This window comes from Lissotriton vulgaris, chromosome 2_1 (assembly GCF_964263255.1).
Source record: "Lissotriton vulgaris chromosome 2_1, aLisVul1.2, whole genome shotgun sequence".
In the NCBI taxonomy this organism is placed as follows: domain Eukaryota; kingdom Metazoa; phylum Chordata; class Amphibia; order Caudata; family Salamandridae; genus Lissotriton; species Lissotriton vulgaris.
Window position 1 is genome coordinate 1,032,345,020 of NC_141687.1, and position 25,012 is coordinate 1,032,370,031.

The following is a 25,012-nucleotide window of genomic DNA, read 5'->3' on the forward strand; positions in this document are numbered from 1 at the left end:
CCAGCATTTCCTTATTGCTTGGTAGGCAGGGCAAAAAAACAGAACGTGGCGTACATCTTCTTGCTTGTAATTGCATGCAGGGCACGCAATATTCTCTTTGTTAGCCCATTTAGAGGTAAATACCCTTAATGGGAGGCTACCGTGCCTAAGCTTCAGAAAGCAGGGAGGTGTATCTTTTTGGCACATTCCTTGTAAATCTGGAAATGCATCAAAAAGCATAGGAGCACCCTCTGCAACGTTCAAGGATCGACTCCCTTGGTTAGAGTATGGCAATGCAGCGATTTATGCAAAAGTGGCTTTGCATTGCTTCATAAATCGGACTTAGAGGATTGCGTCTTGCATGTACCATGTTGCGCGGTACAAAGCTCTCCTAAATATGCCCCTATGTATCCTCAGATAGAACACAACAGTGCTTACTTTATTTTGCTAGTTGATGGTTGCAATCTTTTAGTATAGAGAAGATACATATTTTCTTATTATAGCACTTGTCTGACAATCATAAAATACAAGCTTACCTATTCCTCCAGATGTGCCAATTCGGATAATCATAACATCTCGACATTTTGCATGGTGAAGTAATTTAATAAGTTCATGAAGCATAATGGAAATTGAAGGAATTCCCATTCCGTGCTGTTGACAGAAGAATTATGGCAATCATTATGAGAGCATTTGCAGCTTATGTTCATATTTTTAATTGAAGGGAACATAATGCAATATTGTAAAAAGCATTCAGCCACTAAATCTATTCATGTTTTAATTTGAGTCAACAATTCTTCGGCTCTGGTATGAAAGAGAACAACGCTTCGATATTCTCGCCCTTTAGCGGAGGAATATGTTTAATTTATAGATTAATAGGTCACATTAATATCAATTATATTAGGTTCATGCATATGGAAGAATAATTCATGCTGCTAGAATTTGCTCCTATCAAATAAGAGTGTCAGACAGACTACTGTTGCTGTGCAAGGGTGCCTTGATTGGCTGTTCATTCTGGCAGCATTAATGAATTGGGATAAATGGGACTCCTTAGACTAAATACTGCAACAACTGAAGACAATTTTGAGGACATAATACAAAATCAGCATCTATCTTGAGATAATACAAATTTATCAGATGGTAGACCAGAATAGATATCCCTGAAAATATCCTAATAATCTTATCCCTCTCTCTGCCCTCAACTACATGGAACTTTTGGATCCTGGCACGATTACCACCATTTTGAGATCATGTACCCACTAAAGCGGAGAACTGAAAAACCCTATGGAAAATGTTCACATTCCTCGTGGTGAAGAAACACCTGGAAATCCTGACAATGGGTCACTCTGTGACCTTTGACAAGGCTATTGAAACATGGTATTCTACATGGCAGAGGCTCAAGCATGGCATGATCCATTTTGCAAACCCTTTACGGTCTACCAAATCACTAAAACACCCTTATGGTAAGAAACATTACCCTAATTTCACATTCAGAATAAGATGAAATGGATATAAATGAACGAATAAACCTGACTGACAGCAAATGTAATTTTCTTACATCATTCAAGAACTCAAAGCCCCTCAAAGCTTTCTCCTGGTTACCATACCAATATAGACAAATCGGGAACTAATTCCATTATGCAACCACATAACCTCAGAAGAATAAACAGCAAGCCTCTATGAATCACTAAACCTCATATCAAACAAACCCACATGAAACCTCCCTAACTGAAGTCAAACTAGGTTGAGTGTAACTAAAATAACAATTCTACGCATGCTACATTTCCACTTCTAAGGTGTTTTACAACCCTTGTTCTGTTGTAAAGACCTGAATGGCGAGACAGTAAGTATCTGCAACTAGGCAGATTCTGATACATTCAAAATTCATTATCACTTACCCATCATGAAACGCTCCCTGCTTATATTAATAATACTAGCTACTTGGTACAGCTGGAACTTTACACCATAAATATTGAGAATCCAATGTGTCGTAAATAAGTTGTTACTATTAATTTAATGGTATTCCAACTATCAACTTCAGAAAGATGAAACACTGAGTTAGCCTTGGTGAGAGTCAACCCTTCGACTCTCAGCTCCAACACAGTTATCTGTAAGTGCTTACATTTTCAGTCCACTATGAAGGGTAACAACCAGAATCCAAAGAGTCCAAGCATCACATGGGAGACTGAGACCAGCTGGCTCCAGATCATTCCCAGACCTCTCCTCCTTGTGAAGACAAGCAGATGGACCATGGAATAGTGTAATTTTGATCCCGTCCTATACGAGTGCATCACAATCATGTGTAGTCAGCACTCAAATATTTTCCGTGGTACTAATGCTGCTAAGAAAAGATGGAGGATTGTATATTTGAAGTACTCCACATGAAACCTAATGAGACTTATAAATGTGGTGCATAGAAATGTGACTAATAAATGTTTTGCACTTATATATTTATATTTTAAAAGAAATTAAAGTTTAGACGTGTTCCATTGTGAAGCTGTTGAAATAAAGTGTATGTGTAGACTAATATTTAGGCATTTCTTTATGTGTAAAAAGAAATAATATTCATGTTGGTATACCTTGAATGAAAGTATTTTTCGTACTCATTCTCAATTTATTAATGAGTTAAGAAACTGCATTTGCTATGCGTTTAGAAATGTGCAAGCATTATAACTGAGCACTATTAAGTTGACAACAAATGTTTTAGCACAAGATTAAGTTAAAGTCTTACATCTAATTCATATTTACCCTCCAATGTAAAATGTGTTTGCTTGTATTTTTGTTTCTATTGCAGGTGCAGACACATCTTCATTAGTTACTAAAGGAAGGGGTTGCGTTTCAGTGAGATGGCAAGGTATTTGAATAAGGATTTGGCAAGAAAAAACACAGTAACAAGCAAGGAGGTGAGTTGCCATGGCGGAGGAGAAGAATGGCCAAGGACGAATGAAGTAGCAACTTTTTGATATGGTAAAGGTCGGGCCAGTAGGAAATTTGTGCTGGAATCATGAAAAGTTGTTCACCTGATATACCTTGAATGCTACTAATATCCTATACTATAACTTCGTGAGGGATAGAGAGACATCTTAGGATTTCATGAGGTTCAAACCTCTTCTTCTGCTTTGTGTGGCTTCATGCTACATGCCCTTAGATCAGAGGTCTTCAAACGTTTGAATGCAGAGACCCCCCTGTCAACATTTTGAGGTGTAAGGACCCCCTCCTGACAAATATTTCTAATCCTGTAGGCAGGGCTACTAGAATTATGAGGCAGGTGAGGACCAAATTATGCGACAGGCTAGACTAAATTGTGTGGGAAGAAAATGTAAGTGATGGTATGTGATGGCGAGTATTTTGGGATAGCATTACTTCATTTTTTTTAAATTTTCTTTACACACAGTAACACGGAGGAAAGATTTCACCCCATCAGTACCCGTTTATAACCACAATACAGCAATTAACATCAGAAAGATTTTAGTCAACCTTTGAGAAGGGCCTTCCACTCTGCAGGAATAGGTGCAGCCACATTAGAAGCTCACCTGGCCCTGGCCGGGAGCAGCACGGGTCCCTAAAAAAACAGGTGGTTTGTGCAGCGTTAAACCGTTTACCCATGCAGCTTTCCTCTCACCCCTTCCCTTCCATCCCTCTCTCTTCTCCTAACTTTGCAGGCCATTTTGTTTCACCCCTTTTTACAAACTTCTGAACTCTCCCCATTCAACCTCTCACTTCTCCTTTAATCACCTCTTACCATTTGGTCTTTTCACTGTCCTCATTTCTAACAGTCTCTCGCATTTATCTCATGGCCTCTCTGGCCCGGTCACCTCCCGTGCCCCTCAGCACTTCTCATTCACCTCAAATCTCTCCATTCAAATTTTTGTCTATTTGTATCTTACACCTCTCCAGTCCCCCCATTCACCTATCACATCTCCTTGTTGTTCTAACAGAAGGCCTCTCCTTTGGCTCACACTCACTTCTTGCGTGTCCACACTTCTCTTCGGCAATTTGCATTTCTCCTCATCCCTGACCTCTTCAATCGAATTCTCTCACTCCCTTGTTGTCCTCTCTCATCTCTCCTCACCAAGCATACGGGTCGGACGCGTATGCTCCTCTCAGCCTGTGCCACTCTACTTATTGTTCCCTAATTCAAGAAGGCATGAGTTGTCTGTTTCGCTGTTTTGATGCAGGCCGCGCAGTTATGGAACTTGCACCCGCCTTTGCTTCGCTCCACCAAGAGTCTATTATCCTTTAGGAAGATATAAAAAGCTTTCTCTGTGCTCTGTAGGTTACCCCGTTTGGCTTGTTTTCCTTCTCCTTCTGTGTGTTTCTCATTTGCCTACAGGCAGCAGATGGCTATTAGCCTCAGGACACCTTTTGGTAACAGTAGCTCACTACAAATGTAAATAATAATAACAGCCAGAAGTATGGGAGTCACTAGACCAGAAATTCGGAGGGGACTAACACTCCCAGCCAGGGCTGGTCCCGACACTGGTCGCACACGGTGCAACAGTCTTTTTGGTGCCCCACCAAGGTTTCCTCCTCCATGAATTCCTTCACTGCCACTCACCAACAATGCACCTCATCTCTCTACAACACCTTTATGACAAACATTTCAATTTTTTATAGCGCCACTCATAGTTTACTCACACTCAGTTCTGTTATCTGAATGGTACACGTGCTTTGTAGCAGGCACATTAACCATCTACACATTGTGTGGTTGACAAGAGTGTCCATGTGAGGGCATGGTGAGCGATGCAACAGTGCGAGAGTAGGGTAAGAGGAGTGACTGCAGGGTGAGTGAGGTGGCGTATGAATTTGGGTGTGGAAGCAAGTTCAGAATGGGACGAATGAATGTACGATTACTGATGGGCTTGTTTGAGTGAGTTGCATATTGAGCAGTGAGGGGGACAAGTGAGTGAAGTGTCACATGAGTGCAGGATGCGTAGTTTATTCAGGTTACTGCAGGGTGATGTATAGGGTACACAGCGCAAGTGCATTGTGAGTGCAGTGTGATCACTGTGAGCGCAGGGTGAGCGGGTGAATGGTGCGAGCGCATGGTGATCAGTGTGAGTGCATGGTGAGCGTGAAAGTGAAGGGCGAGAATGAGGAGCGAGTTGTCTGAATGCAGGGTGCATTTCCAGACACTTGAAGTAACTCAGCATGTTATTGACGGCAGTGTGGGCTTTTGCGGCATTAATCGGGTATCGAGGGTGGAGGAAATAAATAATGTGCTCATCCTGCAACAAACATACAGTCCTATGGTTAGGGTTGCCAGCAGAATATTTTGATGGCCTAGTCGGTACAAAAATAAGCAGTCACCTTAAGCTGTATTTTCAGCACTTATCTGTGCATACTTCCAACAGCAAATATAAATAAAAAGCACTTTTAATTGTGTTCTAGGGCTGCCTCAATGATCTATGACTGACAGAGCAAAAATACAGAAAAGTCACATAACGAATTCATACATACTTTTGTATTTAAACGTTTATTTAGTGTCAAGAGGAGGTCTTTGCAGGTACTTTAAACAAAACAGGCAGGCATTTTTCTTTTGGCAACCCTACTTTATATTCCTTTTCATTAAATGCATTCTCACTCTACAGCAGTAATTGTAAAATACAAATGTAAGGAACAGGCAGAGTGGGGGCCCAGGGGGTACTGGAACCAGGAAAAAAAACAAAGCCTCTGTAACCAGTTTACAAAAGGCATGTAAATATGCAAATGGTCTTTGAAGAACTGTGAAAAACTCAGGCGTATTGGAGAGGACTCCAGAAACTACCCAGCCGAGCCCACAGTTCGACTTACACTGCAGCAGCAGCCAGGCTGAGAGACACACGAGGGAGGAGGGGGGCTGAAGCCCTTGGGCCTGGGCAGAAGTATGGCTGTGAAGGCGCGACCCCTTTTGCATCGCTCCACGGCCCCCCTGGGGGTCGCGCCCCACAGTTTGAAGACCCCTGCCTTAGATGGAGTTTCTTCTACTGAAGACTGACAGCTGACACCTTTCTATTATAGGTTCTTATTCAATGCTTCTTAGTTTAAGGTTGTCCCCTATAAGGTAGTGTAGGGAAAGGTAGCCTGCTCATGCCTACCTTTGAAAATCAACTGATGCAATTTAACATTCAATTATTTCTCTTAATCATTTGCATTGCTATAACAGTATTAGTTGTATGTTTTTTGTTACATAGGGTTAAGGGTAAATCTCTTTAGGTGATTCAGACTTATTCTGTTGTTCCTATTGTTCTTTACCATGATGTTAAGACTGATATATATAAATCTGTTTCTGAATTTATAATTAAACCTTACTAAACTCAATATTAGTTGTCAGGTAGTTATTGTGCAGCAGGATTGGTTACACTGTAATGAGGTTAAATTGCGATTGTTTTCTTCCCTCTAAAGCAGTTAAAAAGACCATCTTGTTGAGTTGGGATGTTTAAGATGGCCCAAGCTTTCACACCAAAATGTAAGATAACATGGCTGGCAGGGAAGCCAACATCATCACCTAAGAAAGTGTACTAGAGGAGAATGTGGGATAAAGGCAATGCATTACAATTGCCAGACACGAGCGCACAATCTGGAGGTTTGAGCGGAGCCGGTCCTGAGCTGAATAGAGCCACCACTCAAAGAAACCACACTTCCCAGGGTGCCTTGCGCATCATGATGACGTGGCAAGAGACGGCCCATAAAGAAGTTGCAGAACCAGACACAGCGTCAGAAGTTCCTTCACTGTTGTCCTGAAGGTGCTGAGGAGTCCCAGGAGGAGAGGTCTGGTAAGGGTGCAAGGCCACAAACTCTCGCTCCGTTTTCTGTTCGATTTAGGCGTTACCTCCTCCGTTGGCTGAGCGGCTGCTTGTGCAGAGGAGGAAAGGCGCCTTTTTGTTTTCGCCCGGTATTGTCGGCCGGGACTTAGAAGTGTCCTCCGTTGGTGAGCTAGTAGCTCGTGAGGAGGACGATACGTAGATTTAAAGCACCTTCGCCCGCTATTGCCGGCTGGGGGCTAAGCACATTACAAAGCATATGAAGTGCATTTGCCCAGTATGGTCGTCCGGGGGCTGAACTCCCTTTGAAGTTTGTGTGGTTTACACAATATTTGCCGCATACTAGTCAGTAAACTCTTTCCTTTTAGTATTGCTCATTATTGTCTGACACCTTTCTTTATGACATCTTATAGTTGTTTTCATGTTCACATCGTTTGTCACATCGTTTATTATTGAAATCACTCGTGGTGAAGCAACCATTCAATGGAATACTTATCAATGTTTTATCATATTTTGGTTGATTGGATACTGGAGTGTTGGCACAATGGTAACTACTCATGTGTTGTTCTGAATCTATCTTAACACCTTCAATGCTACAGCAATTCTCCCTCGGTGCTGAACTCCCTTAAATCCCCTTGTTCATGACGAGCTCAGCTCGTCATGAGCACACTAGCAGTGAACTGCATGACTAGCTGAGCTCATCATGAGCATGGAAGGGGTTAACAGGAGTGGTATGGAGTACGCTCTAGCCCTGTGATGTGGAGTGGAGTTCAGGTAAGGGTAGGTCTTTAGCAAGTCTATATACTTATCATTGGTGTGATCGTTCTGTTAACAACAGAAGGGGTAAAAACTCAACGTGTGTTTTCTTCTATGTTTTATTTCCATTGCAGCTATAGCCCAACATGAGGGGTTACCACACAGCAGGCACGTCTTATTTAGAAGTCTATTCTTCTACGAGTGTTGTTCTTTTTTGTTACAGGTATAGGAAGGGGCATTACATATACTGTTATTGTTTATATGTGTTAGTGACAATTTATGCAAGGATTATATGATTGTGTTTTATCCTTTCAGGTTTCCCTCCCTGCTGTTCTCTTCCTTTCCTTCCGCCACTTGATCCTTCCACTGACATGTGCCATTACGGCTATTAAGGCTTGGATAGATCGAGAGGTGGACCATTGAGAGTATCAAACTGATCCTGAAGACCGACCAGTAACAACGGAAGCTCAATATTCACACAGAAGAACAAACGGGAGTCTTTTGTATGAGATAATAGGCAGAAATTACACAGGCGTTCAAAAGGCTAGTAAGAGACTATAAGGCATAAGGTTCATTCAACAGTTAGTGTAATCTAGATGGGTATTCACTGTAAGGTAACTACCATGGCTAAGATGATAAACAAATCTAAGCCTGTAGGTGTCCCTGGAATTGATCACTTATCCAATGCTATACTTAATTGGTGGTGTAACCTGTATATCCTAGCCCCTTTATTTTGTGTTTTTTGACCAATAAAAACCAATTTAAAAAAAAGAAAAGAAGGATCTGTATTTCCATTTACATGCAAGTATTGGCAAAGCCAATATTTTGACCTTTGCATGACCCGTGGATTGGGCAGACTCATACCTTACAGACGTCACACGCATTGTACTGAAGCATACACAAAAACATCTGAAAAAGATGCTGAAGAAAAAGGGCTGCTTTATTTTCCATGGCATCCATTTTTAGATGTGTTTGCCGACTTTGGCACATGATTATTTGCGTGGGACTCTGGCACTTGGAACTTTACTGAAAATGAAAATTGAGTCATTCTTGATCAATCACTTAATTACCCGTGCCTTAAAATGTAAATATGTGGGAGGGTATCAGAGATGGGGCCAGAGTAGCCGCAACTTCACAGAACTCCTCTGTCTGCTACATCAGCCATAAGGAAGGATATTGCGTTGGTTTGCACCCATAGAGTGGCTCATTCTGCTAATTCCCTAGGCATGCTGTAAGGCATCCTGGCCCACCTGCAATTCTACCAGACAGAAATTATCACAGCGGCTGTACAAGATCAAAATGCGATTATCTTCATCTGGAACAAGGAGACCCATGTTGTCCGCACACTGGAAGAAGAGCCCTTTATATTGGGCGTTGAGATACCCAAAGGGAAGGAGAACCAGCAACCCAAGCCACGTGACCCACCTCATTCCTCCACCAAATCACAACGCCCTCCAAGATCAGTGAAAAAACCCTTTGCCAAACTTACAGAAGTGGAAATCTGCAAAGAAAGAAAGGTTTGATATGCCAAATACAATGCTGAAACAAGGTCAGACTCTGACAATGACTAACAATAGACTGTGCTATCTATGCCCTATTTGATGGACATTCCGCCCAAGGATCCTTATCCCTAGCACAGATTTGGCAACCTCGGCAGTACCGCTGCCTCTTAATTGAAGCTTCCATTTCAAGTGGTGGTACTCTGACTTCATGTCCGGCTCCACGCGGAGATGTCCAACCGCTGTCGACATGGACCCCCTTATGGTGTTTCCAGCTGAAGGAATTTCCCAACTGTACCACTTTGTCTTTTCGCCTCTCATCCACTACTCAACACTACATGCATAGATACCCAAACTCCAAACGAGGATGTCTAGACAAGTGTGCTGGGCAGACAGGGTCATTGTTTAACCAGTCCCCACGTCATTGGCTAAAGGATGTCTTCTACCACATGGTTAAGTTACTCAGTTTAAATGTCCAGGGCCTCAGTGCTCCGGTGAAGTGCCTGGTGTTCCTCTCCCTGCTTAGAGACTCCAAATGTGATATTTACCTCCTTCAAAAAACCCACCTCCTTGAGGCAGACTAAAAACACTTGGCAGACTGGAAACACTTACAATGCAGGTGATTTGATTGCCAATACTTGTCTTCTGGCACAAGAAAAAGAGCTGGTGTGGCAGTCCTATTGGCTACACACTTCCCGGGCAGAGAGTCACACAGACACAAGCAGATATACCAGGTAGATTGCTTTCCCTACGGATTACAAAGAACACATACACCTTCACTCTAGCTAACACATACGCCCCAGATGATTATAACAAAGCCTTCTCATTGAAGGCCAGGGGCCTTGATGGTCACCCCCAATAGACACCCTTGTGGGGGAGACTTTAGTCTGGTACCGGACGACCTCATGGATAGATCAGCCCAGAGAATAGGGCAGATTGGGGCATTCACTTCCACAGGTCTTCAGTGGTTGAGGGACATGGAGCTAATAGACGTGTGGCGCTTGAGACACCAGATGGTTAAAGACTACACATTTTATTTGGCAGCTCACCAAACCTATGACAGGATAGACCTCTTCCTTACTTCACCATTATTTACAACAGCTGTTACAGCACTGAACAGTGGCATTGCTACTCTGTTGGATCATTCACCCATCTCCATTATGTAAAGCATGCCAGACATTGCACCTCAGATATGCACCCATCACCTCAATCACAGGTTTCTGACACCTAATCCGCTGTCAATTTAATAAATGACACAATCCACGACTCTCTCAACACCAACAAGACACCTTGAACCTCCATCGCACTCCTATGGGACATGCTGAAAGCCATGATATGGGGTAATTTGATAAATATTGCTGCCAGGTTCAATAAGGGCAGACGGTTGCGACTGGAGGGACAGGTACAAGAACTATTGGAGGCTCATAAGAAGACATGTTTCCATACCATGTGGCGTACGCTAATGCTGGCTCACAAAGAACTTAAAACCTTAGGAATTGACAGAGCAGAGTATGCCCTTCTTCATACTAAACAAAAAATAGTATGCTGGAGGCAATAAAGCAGGGTCTCTTCTGGCACATTGGCTACAGTCTCATGAGCTTTAACAGAGAATAATGGAGACTGAGGGGTCGCAGAGGAACAGGGTGTATCAGGAGACACAAATCGTACAAGAATTTGATCACTTTTGCTTGACACTCTAAACAGAAGAGAGAAAAGCCCCAGAAGATGCCAAGGTCACATGGACTGTGTTCCAGCTGAGTGTGCTGAACACTTAAAAAGGGATATCCACCCTAACGAGGTGATCATAGCTGTATCATGCCTGCAGCCTGGTAAAGCACCTGACCAAGAAGGCTACACCTCTGACTTCTATAAGAACCTTGGTGATGGCCTTGGCCCATCTGTATAACTTCTTTAGCACCTCAGGCACCCTTACAGATACTATGAAAGAAGCGATTATCACGGTGCTCCCCAGACCAGGGAAAGACCCTGCTTACTGTGCATCACATAGTCCTATCTCATTGTAGAACATAGACGCCAAGATTTTCAGTAGCATATTGGCGGCCCGTCTTGCCCCATATGCAGGGTATGGTAGACCCCCATCAGTCCGGGTGCATTTGACCATGTACACTGGCCATATCTTCAGTTGGTGCTGGCCAAGGCAGGTTTTAGTGACAGATTTCGGTGCTGTGTCTGGTGCAGTTACACTAACCCCAAGGCCAAGGTCAGGGCTAACAGGCTGTTGTTGCAATCCTTTGATATAGCCTGTGGCACAAGACAGGGCTGCCCCCTACCACTGCTCCTCTTTGCACTCTACATGGAGCCATTTGCTGAGCCTCTGCACTGGAAATTCCAAACAGCAGGAGTCACCATGAAAGGCAGGGAGAACAAACTATGCAGACGACATCATGATTACTGTCACACAACCCTTCCTGTCATTTCCTCCACTGGTGCAGGAGTTGGAAGCCTTTAGGAAAGCATCCGGCTTTTAGGTTATTCTTTACAAATCTCAGGCTCTTAGGCCTAGCAATCCCTCAGGTCGATTGGCTACAATTTGAACAGCTCTTCTCCTTCTCTCGGCTACTCAGGGGTCATCTATCTAGGCCTCCAAATACACCACACATTGAAAAATGCAGTATAACTAAACTATGCTGCACCGCTTTCCACAGGTAGATCAGACTTGCGGTTATGGAAGGAAGGCACCCTTTCCTGGCTGGAAAGACTTGCAGCTGTTAAAATTTCCTTACTACCGAAGGTCCTCTACCTGATACAGACTTTGCCACTACAGTCCCCCACACGTCATTGGTAAGCTGCAACATTTAATCGAAGACTATATAGGGGCTGGTAAAAAAGCCTGCATGGGAAAGAAACAAGCGTACTTGGCTATGAAGGAGGGTTTCATGGGTGTCCCACATTTGGCATGGTACTACCAGGGGGCACAGCTTGGATACTTAGTAGAATGTTCTAGGTCAAACACTGATGCTTTACAGACCCAGTAATAGCGGGAACTCAAATCTGGAAAATACCCTGGTGCCCCAAGCCACACCGACTGCCAGGGGTTTACATCTCCCCCATAGTAAGGGTGACAGAGGGCACATAGGACAAGGCACAGGTGACACATAAACTTTACACCGGTATATCACCACAGACACACATTTTAGGGAATCCTGACTTCCCACTGGCCCTTTAGGGGACAGCATTATCACACTGGCAGGTCGCCAATTATTAGAGGCTAGCGGTCTATTTGATCACGAAGGCATTATGGATTTTACACAAATTCAGTTCAATTCTGGCATTACTTCCAGTGCGAATTGGCAATATGTCACCATCAGACATTGGATTAAACAGTTCGGCATGCGACCACATGCAAACCGAGCCATCACACCTTTTGAGAAATGGATTCTCACCCGCACCACGGAAAAGAGTTATTCCGATATATATACGCCTTCTTGAAAGCCTAGACAGTTAATGCTAAATACAGAGCACGGCAACACTGGGAATTAGAGTGTGTACGCCCCTTCACCCCTAAAGAATAGACAGATATTCTACATTGCGCTCACATCTGTATTTAGTGCCTCTGGAAAGGAAACCTTGCTAAAAAGTGTACATTACCAGTATTGCACTCCTGCTAGAACAGCAAAATGGTAGCAGGGCGAGGAGCATGGCTGTTGGAGGCAGTGTGGTCAGGTAGGTAAACTGAAGCACATTTTTTGCCACTGCCCCAAACTGCATCAAATATGGACGGATGTACTATCGGCCATTAATGAGATGTAAATCACTGACTTTCCCAGGTTCCCCAGCTACATTGTGTTTTGCCTGCGCAATGCACTAACATACCCCTTACGGTCTGCCAGGGGACAAGCTATTACCCTTGCCCTCTGCATGGCGAAACAAGTAATACTGTCCAAGTGGGGCACCAATGACACACTGAGGAGGCTGGATTGTCAGCATAAACTTTGAGGGCTCCTTGGCATAGAGAAGTTAACAGCAGTGGTAGTACGCAAATTGAGATGACGTAGGGGCTATGTATACGGTTCCTATATCAGGAGATAAGGGAACTTTCCTGTCCAGCTTACCTCCGAATACTTCACCTCACACAGACGATACATGGCAATGACTTGTACGAACAAGGGAAGTCCCCACCTGTACTTCCTGCCCCATAACATGGACACGTTGCATTCTTAGAACATGGAATTGTCAAGTAGACCCTAACTTTTCTCTTTATTGGTTTTGGTATAAATTACCCTACATTCGAACTGACTTCTTTTCTCCATTTCCTGCCTTTAATTACTCATTCTACCTCACCAGCCTCTGGATGTAGGTGAAGAGTTACTCTGGATTGCGGTTTCATAAAAATTCAATAAAACAGATTTAGACCTAGAATGTAAATCTGTGAAATATGTGAAATGTAAAGTTGAATTCAAAGATGTACATTCCCATTTGATGGTAGATGATACAAAATCCATCTACATCACCCCCAAAATGTGCAGTGCTTCATTGCCCTCAACTAGGTATGCATCATTTGATAACTCATACATTTAGATAACTATTTAGGTATACATGAGGGAAGGTGAAGTATACATCCCACATCCTTACTGAGGTTAGAATAAAGCAAGGAAGAGCAGTTGCTGCCTTTAGGTTGAAGTTATCCTTGGTAAGGTGCTTGCTCCCCCTAAAAGCAGTCATATTTTTATTCTGTAGTTGGGGGAGACACTCAAATCCCTCATAGGTCATCTTTAACTTGTATCATACACCACGTTCCTCGCAGTAAGTTCTAGTTGGGAGTCATTTTTTGGTAATAGTGTAGATCCAAGTTAATAAATTGGCTGTGTTGGCTGGGCTTATATTCAGGAGTAAAAAAGCCTTTCCTTCAGCAGTTAAAGGAAGAATGCAGTGAATAATCAACTGAGAATGACATGATTACCCGAAGACTAAGGACCTTATTGAGAGTTTGGTGGACGGGATACTCCGTCACAAACGTGGGAGATATCCCGTCTGCCGTATTGCAAGTGCTGTAGTGTATAACCTGAGCCACTGGAAAACGCAGCAAGGGAGGACTAAATTAAAGGGCAGGGTTTACTAGTATGTGGCTAGTAAAACCAAATTATACTACCTAATGCAGCACATTTTGTGATAGTATTACCTCGTTTTCACACATTATAACTACCTGGGCAAAGGTTTTCACCATGTTTGTACCAGTCTGACACCAAATACAGCAATACGCAACAGAGGGATAACCAGTCATCCTGTTGGAAGGACCTTCAACTGCACATCAGCCAATGTTGCTGCGTTTTTAGTAACTTTTGATATGTTTGAGCCATATATTTTTGGGGGTTAAAATCTGCAGATTATACAGGCGATGGTCGATTATGTGGCAACTGTAATTACTTCATAATTATCTGGAATACGATGCAGCAGCAAAATTGAATAATTCCACTGTCCCTGGGTAGAACACACTTATGAGGAGCGGACAGGAGATGTACCATGTTTGTGATGGAGAATCCTTTCTGACAAACTCTAAAGTCTGGGTCACACTCAATAATGGGCCTTTTGTGGATGTTTGTTCTATTGCTCCCCATCAGTAACAACTCTGCTGCTTTTGGCATACACAAGGAGTGGGATGTGGAGCACATTATATGTCAGTGTATTGGACCGAAACCTATCCAGACAACATACCTGGCACAACATTTTGAGAAAGAGGGGATGGGCACTACCAAAAATTATTTAGCACCTTGCATACATTGATCTTCGGTTCAAAGTAAGGTATGTTTTGGAAACGAGATTGAATTGAATTTATTGAATACGCAATTGTCAGCAGTCAATTGATTTATTCCTTTTAATCTCTTTCTCTGAATTTATTTACAATGTGCATATGTTTTTTGAACTGGAATACACCAAATTTGACTCTAAAATTGAGTGCATGTTCCTGCTTACCCCAGAAAGTGTAATGCGTGGATTTACACAATTTTTTTACTCAGCTGAGACGTTCAACTGTTCCACTGCAGCATAAAAAAATATACTATTGCAATGTACTGATATGACGACCTTAACTGTTTGCTCTCTTTTACCAATCAGTGCAAAAGGTGAAAGGAGGAGAGTTCAATTTTCTCTTTTGACGGTAGTCATGTGCTTGATAGACCCTCTAACACAGACACGACCATTATGAATCCAAGTAGTAAAGTGTTTTGACATTATTTTAACTTTATTTATTTATTCAAAGATTAACCACCTAATTATGTGATTTTCTTTGGCACCAACAAACAGCTGTCATAGGGTTTGCATAGACACAAAAACATATAGTTGTGTCCATGGACTATGTAATGCGTTTGTGGGGAAGTTGTGGGCTGCAGCACCATTATATTAAGATAGGCTTCCATTTTTAATGAGGTGGTACATAAACGTCTCAAATGTTCAGCACATGCAGACCTACATTTAAGTGTAATAATTGCAATAGGTCATTAGCTTTCCCTCCCAGACTGTAAAAGCTGTACGATTGCAAAAAAGCTGTTGTGAACTTAAGTGGGCTTACATACCCCCTATTGCTTACCATTGTTTGGCTTTATAATCAGTCCCATTCGTTTGCTTCTTATTGGATGGCTTGCTTTTAGTTGCACCCTTCCACTGTTCACATTTAGAGAGCTACTTTTTATTATTCATTCAGCATTCCATTAGAGTGCATGTGTTTCCTAGCTCTTCCCTTAGTTTGCTTCTTCCTCCCCGCCACTCAAATAGCTGCCACTCATGCACTGCGTTGCTCCCCATCGCTCCCAGCGGGTCTCAAAGTATGGCAAGACAAATACTTTGTCCTGCGGGGAGTCTGAAGAACATGGTTTAAGGATTGCTTTTCATTCATCTCTTGCATTCAAACTATGGCTTGAAAGCAGAAGATTTGGCATACAAAGCTTTCACAGCACTGGGAAAAGGGCCACCTGCTGGACTAACTCAGCTGGCATCTGAAGCAGAAGGTGTACTTAGCAGGCACTTCTCTTGGAGGCCCTTAAATCTGCTCCCCGAGCTATGACAGAGAGCCAAATGGCTGAATCCTGTGCTCAGCAAATTATGCCTTTGACAGCATTATCCTTTACATTCTGACATTACCTTAATCTTTTCAAATTCTGTTCACAGTTTACTGAATGAAAAGTATTTACAAAATAAACCAGACCATTCATAAAGATTGAAAACATTAAATTCAATGCACATTTTTGAGATACCTATAGACGCCGTATGCTTTTCCTCCACTACTTTGATTTATTTTTAGGTTTAAATGTCTTTATTAGTTTCAGTGTAAAACAAATGCAGTACATTGCCATAAGGAAATTACACGAAAGAAGGCAGAGGACACGCCCTGCATCTTCGTTTCATATAGCTTGTCTCATTACCTACCAGGGTCCTCTGATCCCACCGGTGTCCCGGTAGGGCGCCGTCGTTGGGATTTGTGTTTCCAGACAGTGGACCATAACAATGCCAAGTAGATAGTAACAACATTAACAAATCCCCCACCCGCCCCTGGAGACTCTCTTCCACCCCCCCAACCCCCCCCACCCCCACCCCTGGCGACTCTCTTCCACCCCCCCCGCCCCTGGACACTCTCTTCCACCCCCCCTCCACCCTCCCCCCCCTGGAGACTCTCTTCCACCCCCCCAACCCCCCCCGCCCCTGGAGACTCTTCCACCCCCCCCCCAACGAGTGTGCCGATTTTCGTGAAGCGAATGCTTCGTAGGTGTGGCACATTTACTGTGCCTTATTCTCATGTTCAGTGGTGACGTGAATGTTGTCCGTCAGGCGTAAAAGGGGGAGGTATCTTGGGCATGCTTCGTTAAATTCCTGGGACAGAAGTGCTAGTAGTGGTTGCTAGACCGTGTGGAATGTGGCAGTGGACTGTGAGAGTGTGGCTTGGATGCGTTCCATCCCCAGTGTATGCCAGAGTTTATGCAGCCAACCAGTGTGTGTTGGTCATGTATTGGTCCCCCAGAGAGACAGAATGTGCTGGGTTGCTGCCTGCAGCGCCAGTCTTATTTGCGGCCCCCCTGACAGACTTCAGCGGATAGGTAAGTGCGTTTGGGAGTCCCAATATGGTGTAGGCAAGGAACCTAGGAATTTCGGTATCTAGGGAACGGTCAATGTCTTTGAGAATCTCCGACCAATACCCTGTGATTTTTGTGCATTCCCATAGGAGGTGTGTCAGCGTGCCCTCTGCTCCGCAGCCACTCCAACAAGACGGGCTCCTGGACAGATTGCCTTTGTGCAGCCTAGCCGGGGTGAGATACCCATATGTGGCGACCTTCACAGCAGTTTCCCTACCTGCTGTATTTCTAGCTGTGTGGTTGGCCCTGTAATATATGGATTGCCAGTCTAGAGTCAGTGTCCTCCCTAGTTCTCTTTCCCAGCGTCTCTGTCCAGCCGTGTATTGTACCCCGGGGGGGGGGGGGAGAATGAAGCATCTGGTAAAGATCGGTAATCCTGCCACGATCAGACTCTTTTGTGACCAGCCACTTCTCGAATTTTGTCATGCGTCTACCTATCATGGGCTCAGTCTCGGATTGTGTGAGCCAATGTCTGATTTGAAAGTATTGGAATAGCTGTGGTGATTTGACATCATAGGTTTGGGACACAGTGGGAAGCGGCATGAAGCCCTCTAAGTCAAAAAGATGCCCGGCCGATCTGCAGCCGGTACCCCTCCACTGAGGAAACGATAGGGCTTCGGTGCCAGGAGGGAAATCAGGGTTGTCCCATAAAGGGTTTAGCGGTGATAGGAAGGATGTGAGCTCCCTTCTAGTGGCCACAGAGTCCCACACCTCCAGTATGGTCCGTGTGATAGGAGAGTTCTGAAGAGATCGTGGCCTATGTGTGCGTCGGAGGAAAGGTATTTTCCACAGAGAGGTCCGTGCCATTGCCCTATCTTGGAAGAGCCACATCTTCTCTGATTCGGGCCTGTACCAATCCACCAGAAACCTCAGCTGCACCGCCAAAAAATATTGTTGTAAATTAGGGATACCCAGGCCCCCCTCGTCCATCCCCCGGTAAGCTAGTTTGTTCAATCTCTGTCTCCTCCCTCCCCAGATAAATTGCTGTAGTGCTGCCTGCAGCGTTTGGCAGTTCCGGCCGGTGGGGACACGGGAATGGTCTGGAAGATATAGAATATATCTTTGGGAGCGTCCACATTTTTACAGCTGCAATTCTCCCTAGCAGCGACAGCGCAAGCTTCTGCCAGCGACTCAGCTCATTAAGAATTTGCGAGGTCACTCGTGTAATTCAGAGTTACTGTCTGTTCCGTCGATGAGGTGAGAGTAATGCCCAGGTAGGGGATCTGCTTTGGAGTTCGAAGTCCTCCTGCGTACACTGGTGTTGCCTGGTGTAGGTTACAGTTTTACCCAGTGACAGTAGCAGTGATTTCCCTTTGTTGACTTTAAAGCAAGATACTCTACAGAAATTGTCAATCTCCTCTAGGAAGGCCGGGACCGAGCGCCTGGGGCCATCTAGTGCCGCTAGGATGTCGTCCGCATATAGGCCAATTTGGTGAGGCTCCCTGCCAAAAGTTATGCCTTGTATGTTGGGGTTGTCGCACCCTCTGTGCCAATGGCTCAATATAGAGCGCGAACAAGAGGGGGGAGAGGGGGCATCCCTGCTTAGTGCTGCGTTGTATTTTGTAGGGACTGGAGCATTGACCGTTGAGACGGATCCAGGCCTGTGGTCAGTGGTAACAGCTCGCAATCCATGCCTGAAAACGCTCACCCACCCCAAAGTGCTGCAAAACTTTCCCTAAAAAATGCCAATCAACCCGATCAAACGCTTTTTCAGCGTCAATAGTTAAGACTACTGAGTCTGACTGTTGGAAATGGGCTTTGTCGATTAGATGAAGGACGCGTTTGGTGTTATCGCTACATTGTCTTCCGGGGATAAAGCTAGATTGTTCTGGTTCTATGATCCCGGGGAGGCAAGGGCCGAGCCTCGAAGACACCACTCCAGTGAAGAGTTTCAGGTCAAGATTAAGCAAGGAAAAAAAAAACCGAAAAAAAAAAAAAAAAAAAAAAAAAAAAAAAAAAATCGGCCGGTAAGCGGAGCATTGAGTGGTATCTTTGCTCGGCTTAGGCAGCACTATTATGTCTGCCTCTAGCATGTCCGGTGGGATGGAGCAGGGGCCCTGGAATGAGTTGAAAAGTTTATTAAGAGTCAGGGCTAGTAGCGGGCAGAAAGTCTTGTAGAATCCGGCGGAAAACCCATCCGGCCCCTGTAGTGGCTTGAGGCAGGAGATTGCACTGATAACCTCCTCAATTCATATTGGTTTGTCTAGGGAGCTGTTGATGGCCGCAGACAACGCAGTGGTAGCCGCAGCGCGCAAGTTGGTTCATGACAGCTGAGCAGAGAAGGTCAAAGGATTCCAGAACTATATCTGTTTTCACAAAGGTTTTTATGAAGACGGAGGAAACATACTCAAAAACTCTGGACCTTTTAGAGTTTTGAAATTTGAACAAGAGGGTATGTTTTCCAGGTTTATGTACGTATTATTTTAAGGTTGAATCTTGTAATCATCGATTCAAATTTCCACTCAAGAAATAGAGTCGATCCGGTTTTTAGAAAAAATTGAATTTTGTTGATGCAGAATTAAACATGGACAGCCGACACGTGTTTCGCCCTCTGTGGGGAATTGCGCCAGGGCTTTCTCAAGGCTAAATTCAATTTCTTAGTGACATTCTGTTAGATTCACTAGTGTACATCACAATGGATATATCACACAATGGATTCCTTAAATATTTCAATCACAAAGTCTCTAAACTGTCAAGAATATTTATTAAGGTTTGCAACAGTTAAATAAATGATGCTGCTGGACTGGAAGAAGCTCGAAATGCCCTTTTCAAGCTGGTTCCAGTCCAGCGGCATCATGTTTTGTCTTAAGAAAGCCCTGGCGCAATTCGCCACAGAGGGCGAAACACATGTCGGCTGTTCATGTTCAATTCTGCATCAATAAAATTCTAGCGGTGCCGCTGGTTGTTCGCGGTCACTGCCGCAGTGCTCGCAAGTCCCCCTCTGAGCTTCTCCTACCAGTGCACTTGTCTCGCTTCCGCCACCACTCCAGAGCGGGAGACGGGCGCCTTCCTTTGAAGCCTTAGGGTCCAGCATTAACGACGGGGCGAACACCTCTCTCCCCCGGATTCACTCCGCCGGCGTTTTGTGGTCGTTAGGCGCAGGCCGCCGATCCGGTCGCGTGGCGTTCTTCCTCGCCTCAGACAGCTTACCGGGCGATCGCCTCAGTTCCAAGAGCCTTATGGCTCAGAACCCCGCCAGGCTGGGGTGATACAGCTATGTTAGGGCGGTAAAGGGGATCTGGAGCGGGGAGCCTCAGGATTTCGCTTCCGCTCAGGTCGCCATCTTGGCCACCTGATTTATTTTTTACTTTTTAAAACAATATTTTACAGACAAACATTGACGAAGTGAAAAGCTCACACTTGCATTAAAAGGGCAAGACGTATTGGCTATGCCAATGCTTTTTAAAAGTAGGTTTCTTTAAGCTGAGTTTGTTACATCTTACCTAAGTCATGTGTGATTCAGCCATTTAATGCATTTTGGGGTTTGTGTTTTGAAATGCTAGTGAGATGAATCCTGGTTATATATGGTTACATCTAGAAACTTGCAAACAGCTATTACTCTTTTAAGGGGAATGCACTTCTCCTTTTGTTGAGATAGATGTTTTTTATGTGGAGTTTAGAAAGAGGACCTATTGTGAAGGGACCAGCCGTAGGCCATTTCATTAGCCATGCAACATCCAGGTCGCACAAGGTGACTCTACTGTGTGAGGATCCTTTGCTCTACCCAACCGGATGTCAGATTTAGGCAGAAGGCTTCCTACTGATGACATCTTTTAGCAGAGACTGTGGCTGAATAGGAAGACATCTGTGTTACTTGGTGTGCATCAACACATTGCAATAAAAGTGCAGAAAGTAAAGATTATAATACCTTGGGTAAATATTATTTGGCGAACCAATTAGAAGGGGCTCTAGCTGCCCAGTGTATACATGGCTTACCTAGCTTCCGCTGATATGGCCATGTTATGTGCATCTGGGTACGATTTCAACATGAAATTTAACATGACAGCATAGTGGGTTGTACGTCTGAACTTAACGGAGGAGGGAGACATGTATGTAAGATTTATACAATCACCACAGAACCCTTCCCACCACAAACTGTCTCTCAATCGCATAACAAGTGTAGACACTACACTCACTCTCTCTCTCTCAATCGACTGTAACCAAAAATTAGCCTTGTTGCACTCAGACCCGCAGGCTGTCGAGGTCACCAATATAACAAGCATCTGCATGCAGTAGGTCTCACATTTACGTGAGTTTGAGAGACTTCATTGTAAATGACAATGCATATCATTTTGGTTTTGGCTTTTGAAGCATAAATAAAAGGCATTGTCATTTACAATGCCAATAGGTTAAACTCTCGCAAATGCAAAACCTGTTGCATTCCAAATGCTTTGAGGCATAGCTCATTTGCCACCTTCTGTCTCCCATGGCCCCCGAAGAGGTCCAGTTTACTAGGATTTAAATAAACAAACTGGTAGTTACAACTGCGCACGAGAGACCCTCCTGCAGTAAGAGAAACTCAGTAAAGAAAATAGTGCTTAAAGACTAAAGAAAAGTATGAGTGTAACAACCGAAGTAAAAGGGCCAGTCCTCATGGGAGGTTTCAAATGAATTCTGTTAATTAAGGAGAGAGAGAGGAACTAGAGTAGCTAGTTAGTTTCCCCTGGGATATAGTAGTTAATCAAAGAGAACTAGCTATGTCTGTATGCTATGTGTCTGCATGGGAAACCATTTGGTTTAGTATGAAAGCCCTCACCCACCAACCTAGTTGGTGACATGCTTCATCATCGGGCCCCACCCGAGCCACCGAGTGTCCCTCAGGTGTGCTGCGACGCCAGATTACTGCGGAGCAGGTTTTTTGGAAGCGGAGTGTGCTGTGCAGGTGTGTTGCGTGAGATTTTTAAAAATTCTGTCCTTGGGGTCCCTAACGGTTACTTTATTGGTGGGCCCCAGGCAGAGGTTAAAAACAAAGGCTTGGGACGTGTAGGGGTTGACTTATGGTCTCCCACGCCCAGTGTGGTCAACTGGTTTCAGCCAGGCCTTTTTATTAAACTGGCTTTCTTCAGGACCTATGTGTGGGGGTGTTACTGGGATCTATGTGATTATCAGTGCCCTGTATGTGAAGCACGCGCTAAGGTGCGGATATATGTTAGAGGAATTTCCTCTCAGTTTGTACTCCTGTCTACAGAGGACAAAACTCCCTGGACTTCCGCCGGAGGGTCGGGACTTATTAGCACTTTGGCTGTGTCTCCAGGCCCAATGGAACACCTGTGATCCTGTCGCAAGGTCCGAAGGACAAATGAAGACAAGGCAGTACTAAGGAGGGACAAACAAGCGAATCAGAAGCCTGCATTTACAAAGGACAATGGCACAAGCCAATGACAAATACGGGCAGGAGTGAGCGGGGCTTCAAGTACATACTCTAATACAGCATGGCTCGCAGAGCAGCGCATGTGCTGCCCAGGCTCAATCTAACAAGGCAGTACTAAGGAGGGACTAACAAGCCTAATAGCGAATCAGAAGCCAGTATTTACAAAGGACAATTACACAAGCCAATGACAAATACTGGCGGAGAGTGGGAGGGGCTTCAAGTACATACTCCAATACAGCATGGCAAGTCATAAAAAGCAAAGAAGCACAAGATGGCGCAGCGTCCAGTGCAGGGACTCTTCTCACCACTTGAATAGCAGTATACAAATGTGACACCAACTGCAGATTAGCACTGATGACGGGACAGTTCGCTCTGTAAGCCTGTATTGAACTATCAATGTATTATTCGTTATTCTGTCTTGCCCCGAGGTATAAAATAATTAACTGTGCAGCGTACATGCAGAAGTATTGAACAGTTGAAAGCAGTCAATATCTCAGTAAGAAACTCATCATGTACTTTGGTGCGGAGTCGGAATTACCGACGTCAGGTCATAGTTCTCTCTTAAGTGTTATTTTTCACAGTTCATGATGTGTTTAAGACTCGCAAAATAATTTCTTGCTCCTACTTACGCTGATTGCGAGCACGGGCCCCACTTTGTACATACAGTATCGGTCAGTCCCAGCACAGATGTCTGCAATGTCGTTCTCGTCGCTCTCAAAGCCAAGTTCCTTGCGAATGAGCAAAGCAAAGGCTTTCATTCGGTTGGCGCTTCCTCCCACGCAGACGAACTGGAAACACAATATAAGGTGATTATAAATGCAACTCTTTTTAAAATCTACGTCTGCCGATTAACATTTTCTCTACAATATTTAAACAGGATGCGCAATGGAGTTCTCATTGAGAAATGTCAAAACTGATTAAAAAAAAACAGCTACATTTTCTGCTTTGATATTGCGAGGGGTCTAAAGTGAGCATTTCTGCCTCAGAATTATTACAAAGAAGAAACCAGCTGAGTCCTACGGGCGTTTTTGAATGTCAGTATACATGTGGCGACACGCAGTCAATCTTTAGAACAACCGAGGTTCAACAGGACCATGAGGAGTGGTTTATGGAACGCCATAGTCTACGGTTCTGGACTAGTGGCCTTCAGTCCACTTCATAGCAAGGCCAGCAGTATATTCAAAATGGCAAACGTCTTCTCATATGAACCAGCTGCCACGGGGATTGCGGTCACATTGTGGTGTTACCTTCACCCAAGAGCTCGTCTGAATGAGCCCTGCAAGCCCCAAACCTCGGAATCATGCCCCTAAAACTCAGAAAGGCAATGCTGCAGGAACACTTGGGGAGGAGCTACCATTGAGGCAGCAGGTTCAGTAGCACCAGGGTATTTAGGGGCTCATTGAACCCTGATAATTGATGTATTGACTGCAATATCGAATTCTTTCATTTAGAAACAAAAACGTATTTTTATTTGAAATGTGCAAAAGTCTATGTCTAAATAGCAAAGATATAATAAATGCAATTTTTGTAGTAGGTAATCATACTTCGATGTTATAAGCCTGCAAGTAAAGTAGTCAAGTCCTAACCTGGCCTGACTTTGGACGCCCTAATAACGGAGACTGCACATTAACTTTGAAAGGCTGGTTTTCATTGTTTTTTGAAAAAAATGTATTTTCTCTTTTGCTGTAGATGTTGCAATTTCCCCAAAACCTTCTGTTAGTTAGTAAATTGGTAAATATTTTGTATTATGCAACTGATAGTGAGGTTCTCACCAGGAGGAGAGGTGACAACAGGGAGGATGATTCATGGGAAGAACTTTCTGAACCGGAAAATATGGACAATGTATCTTTTCAAGGACTAGTGGCTGTAGACCATTGTGCAGATGTGAGAAGATGGGAGTTTACTTATTCCCAGGAGTTTACTAAAATCATATTGGATGTTGTGGAAGATGAAAAGAATCAAGTTATTAACTAGAACATGAGTACTCGCAAACATTTGCCATGGTGCAACAAAGTTTGGTCTGATGTGACCAAGGGCTGCACAGATGCTAGCGCGGTGGCTGTCATGAAGGGGGCTTTTTGGGGGTGGGTGGGGTTGTGACAGTATGGTGGGTGTAGGGGGGGGAAGTGTAGCACATACATCTAGTGGCTGAATTGCACAATGTGAAACCAAAAAACCTGGGATTAATTCCGGCTTCCCCACTTTAGCAAATCGTGTGATCCTAGATAATGGTTTTATTTCACCTTCCCTCCTTTTTCTTCATTATTACATATAAAAGAACCTCAGAATGCATGACATAAGGATCTGTGCTGTACAAAACCTTCTCCTGTGTTTGATTTAATACACTATAATGTTGTTCATGTATAAAAAGCCACCCAGGCCGCCCAAAGAGTGCACATAACTGACTTGCCTCTTAGTTCACTGTTGGAATTGTTTTCAGGGCGGGGGTAATGAATGAATGTTTCAGAAATTTTGTTTAAAAACTATCACTTAAAAAGAAAATATTTCTCAATGCACTGATCTAAACTGACGTACTCAGATGAAATGGTTCTGCAGGTTAATGAAATACACTTTTAGATTTTTGAA

The 25,012-nt window shown here is 44.0% G+C and overlaps 1 protein-coding gene across 1 annotated transcript in view; it reads right to left on the bottom strand.

Moving 5' to 3' along the window:
• The window catches only part of UPP2 (uridine phosphorylase 2), a 162,879-nt gene that overhangs the window by 86,536 nt on the left and 51,331 nt on the right, over nt 1–25,012 (bottom strand). Inside the window, exons 3-4 of the mRNA XM_086956668.1 lie at nt 23,056–23,214; nt 516–630 (exon numbers count right to left, since the gene is read on the bottom strand). Coding sequence (XP_086812794.1) covers nt 516–630; nt 23,056–23,214 — 274 coding nt within the window. The remainder of the gene's footprint in view (nt 1–515; nt 631–23,055; nt 23,215–25,012) is intronic.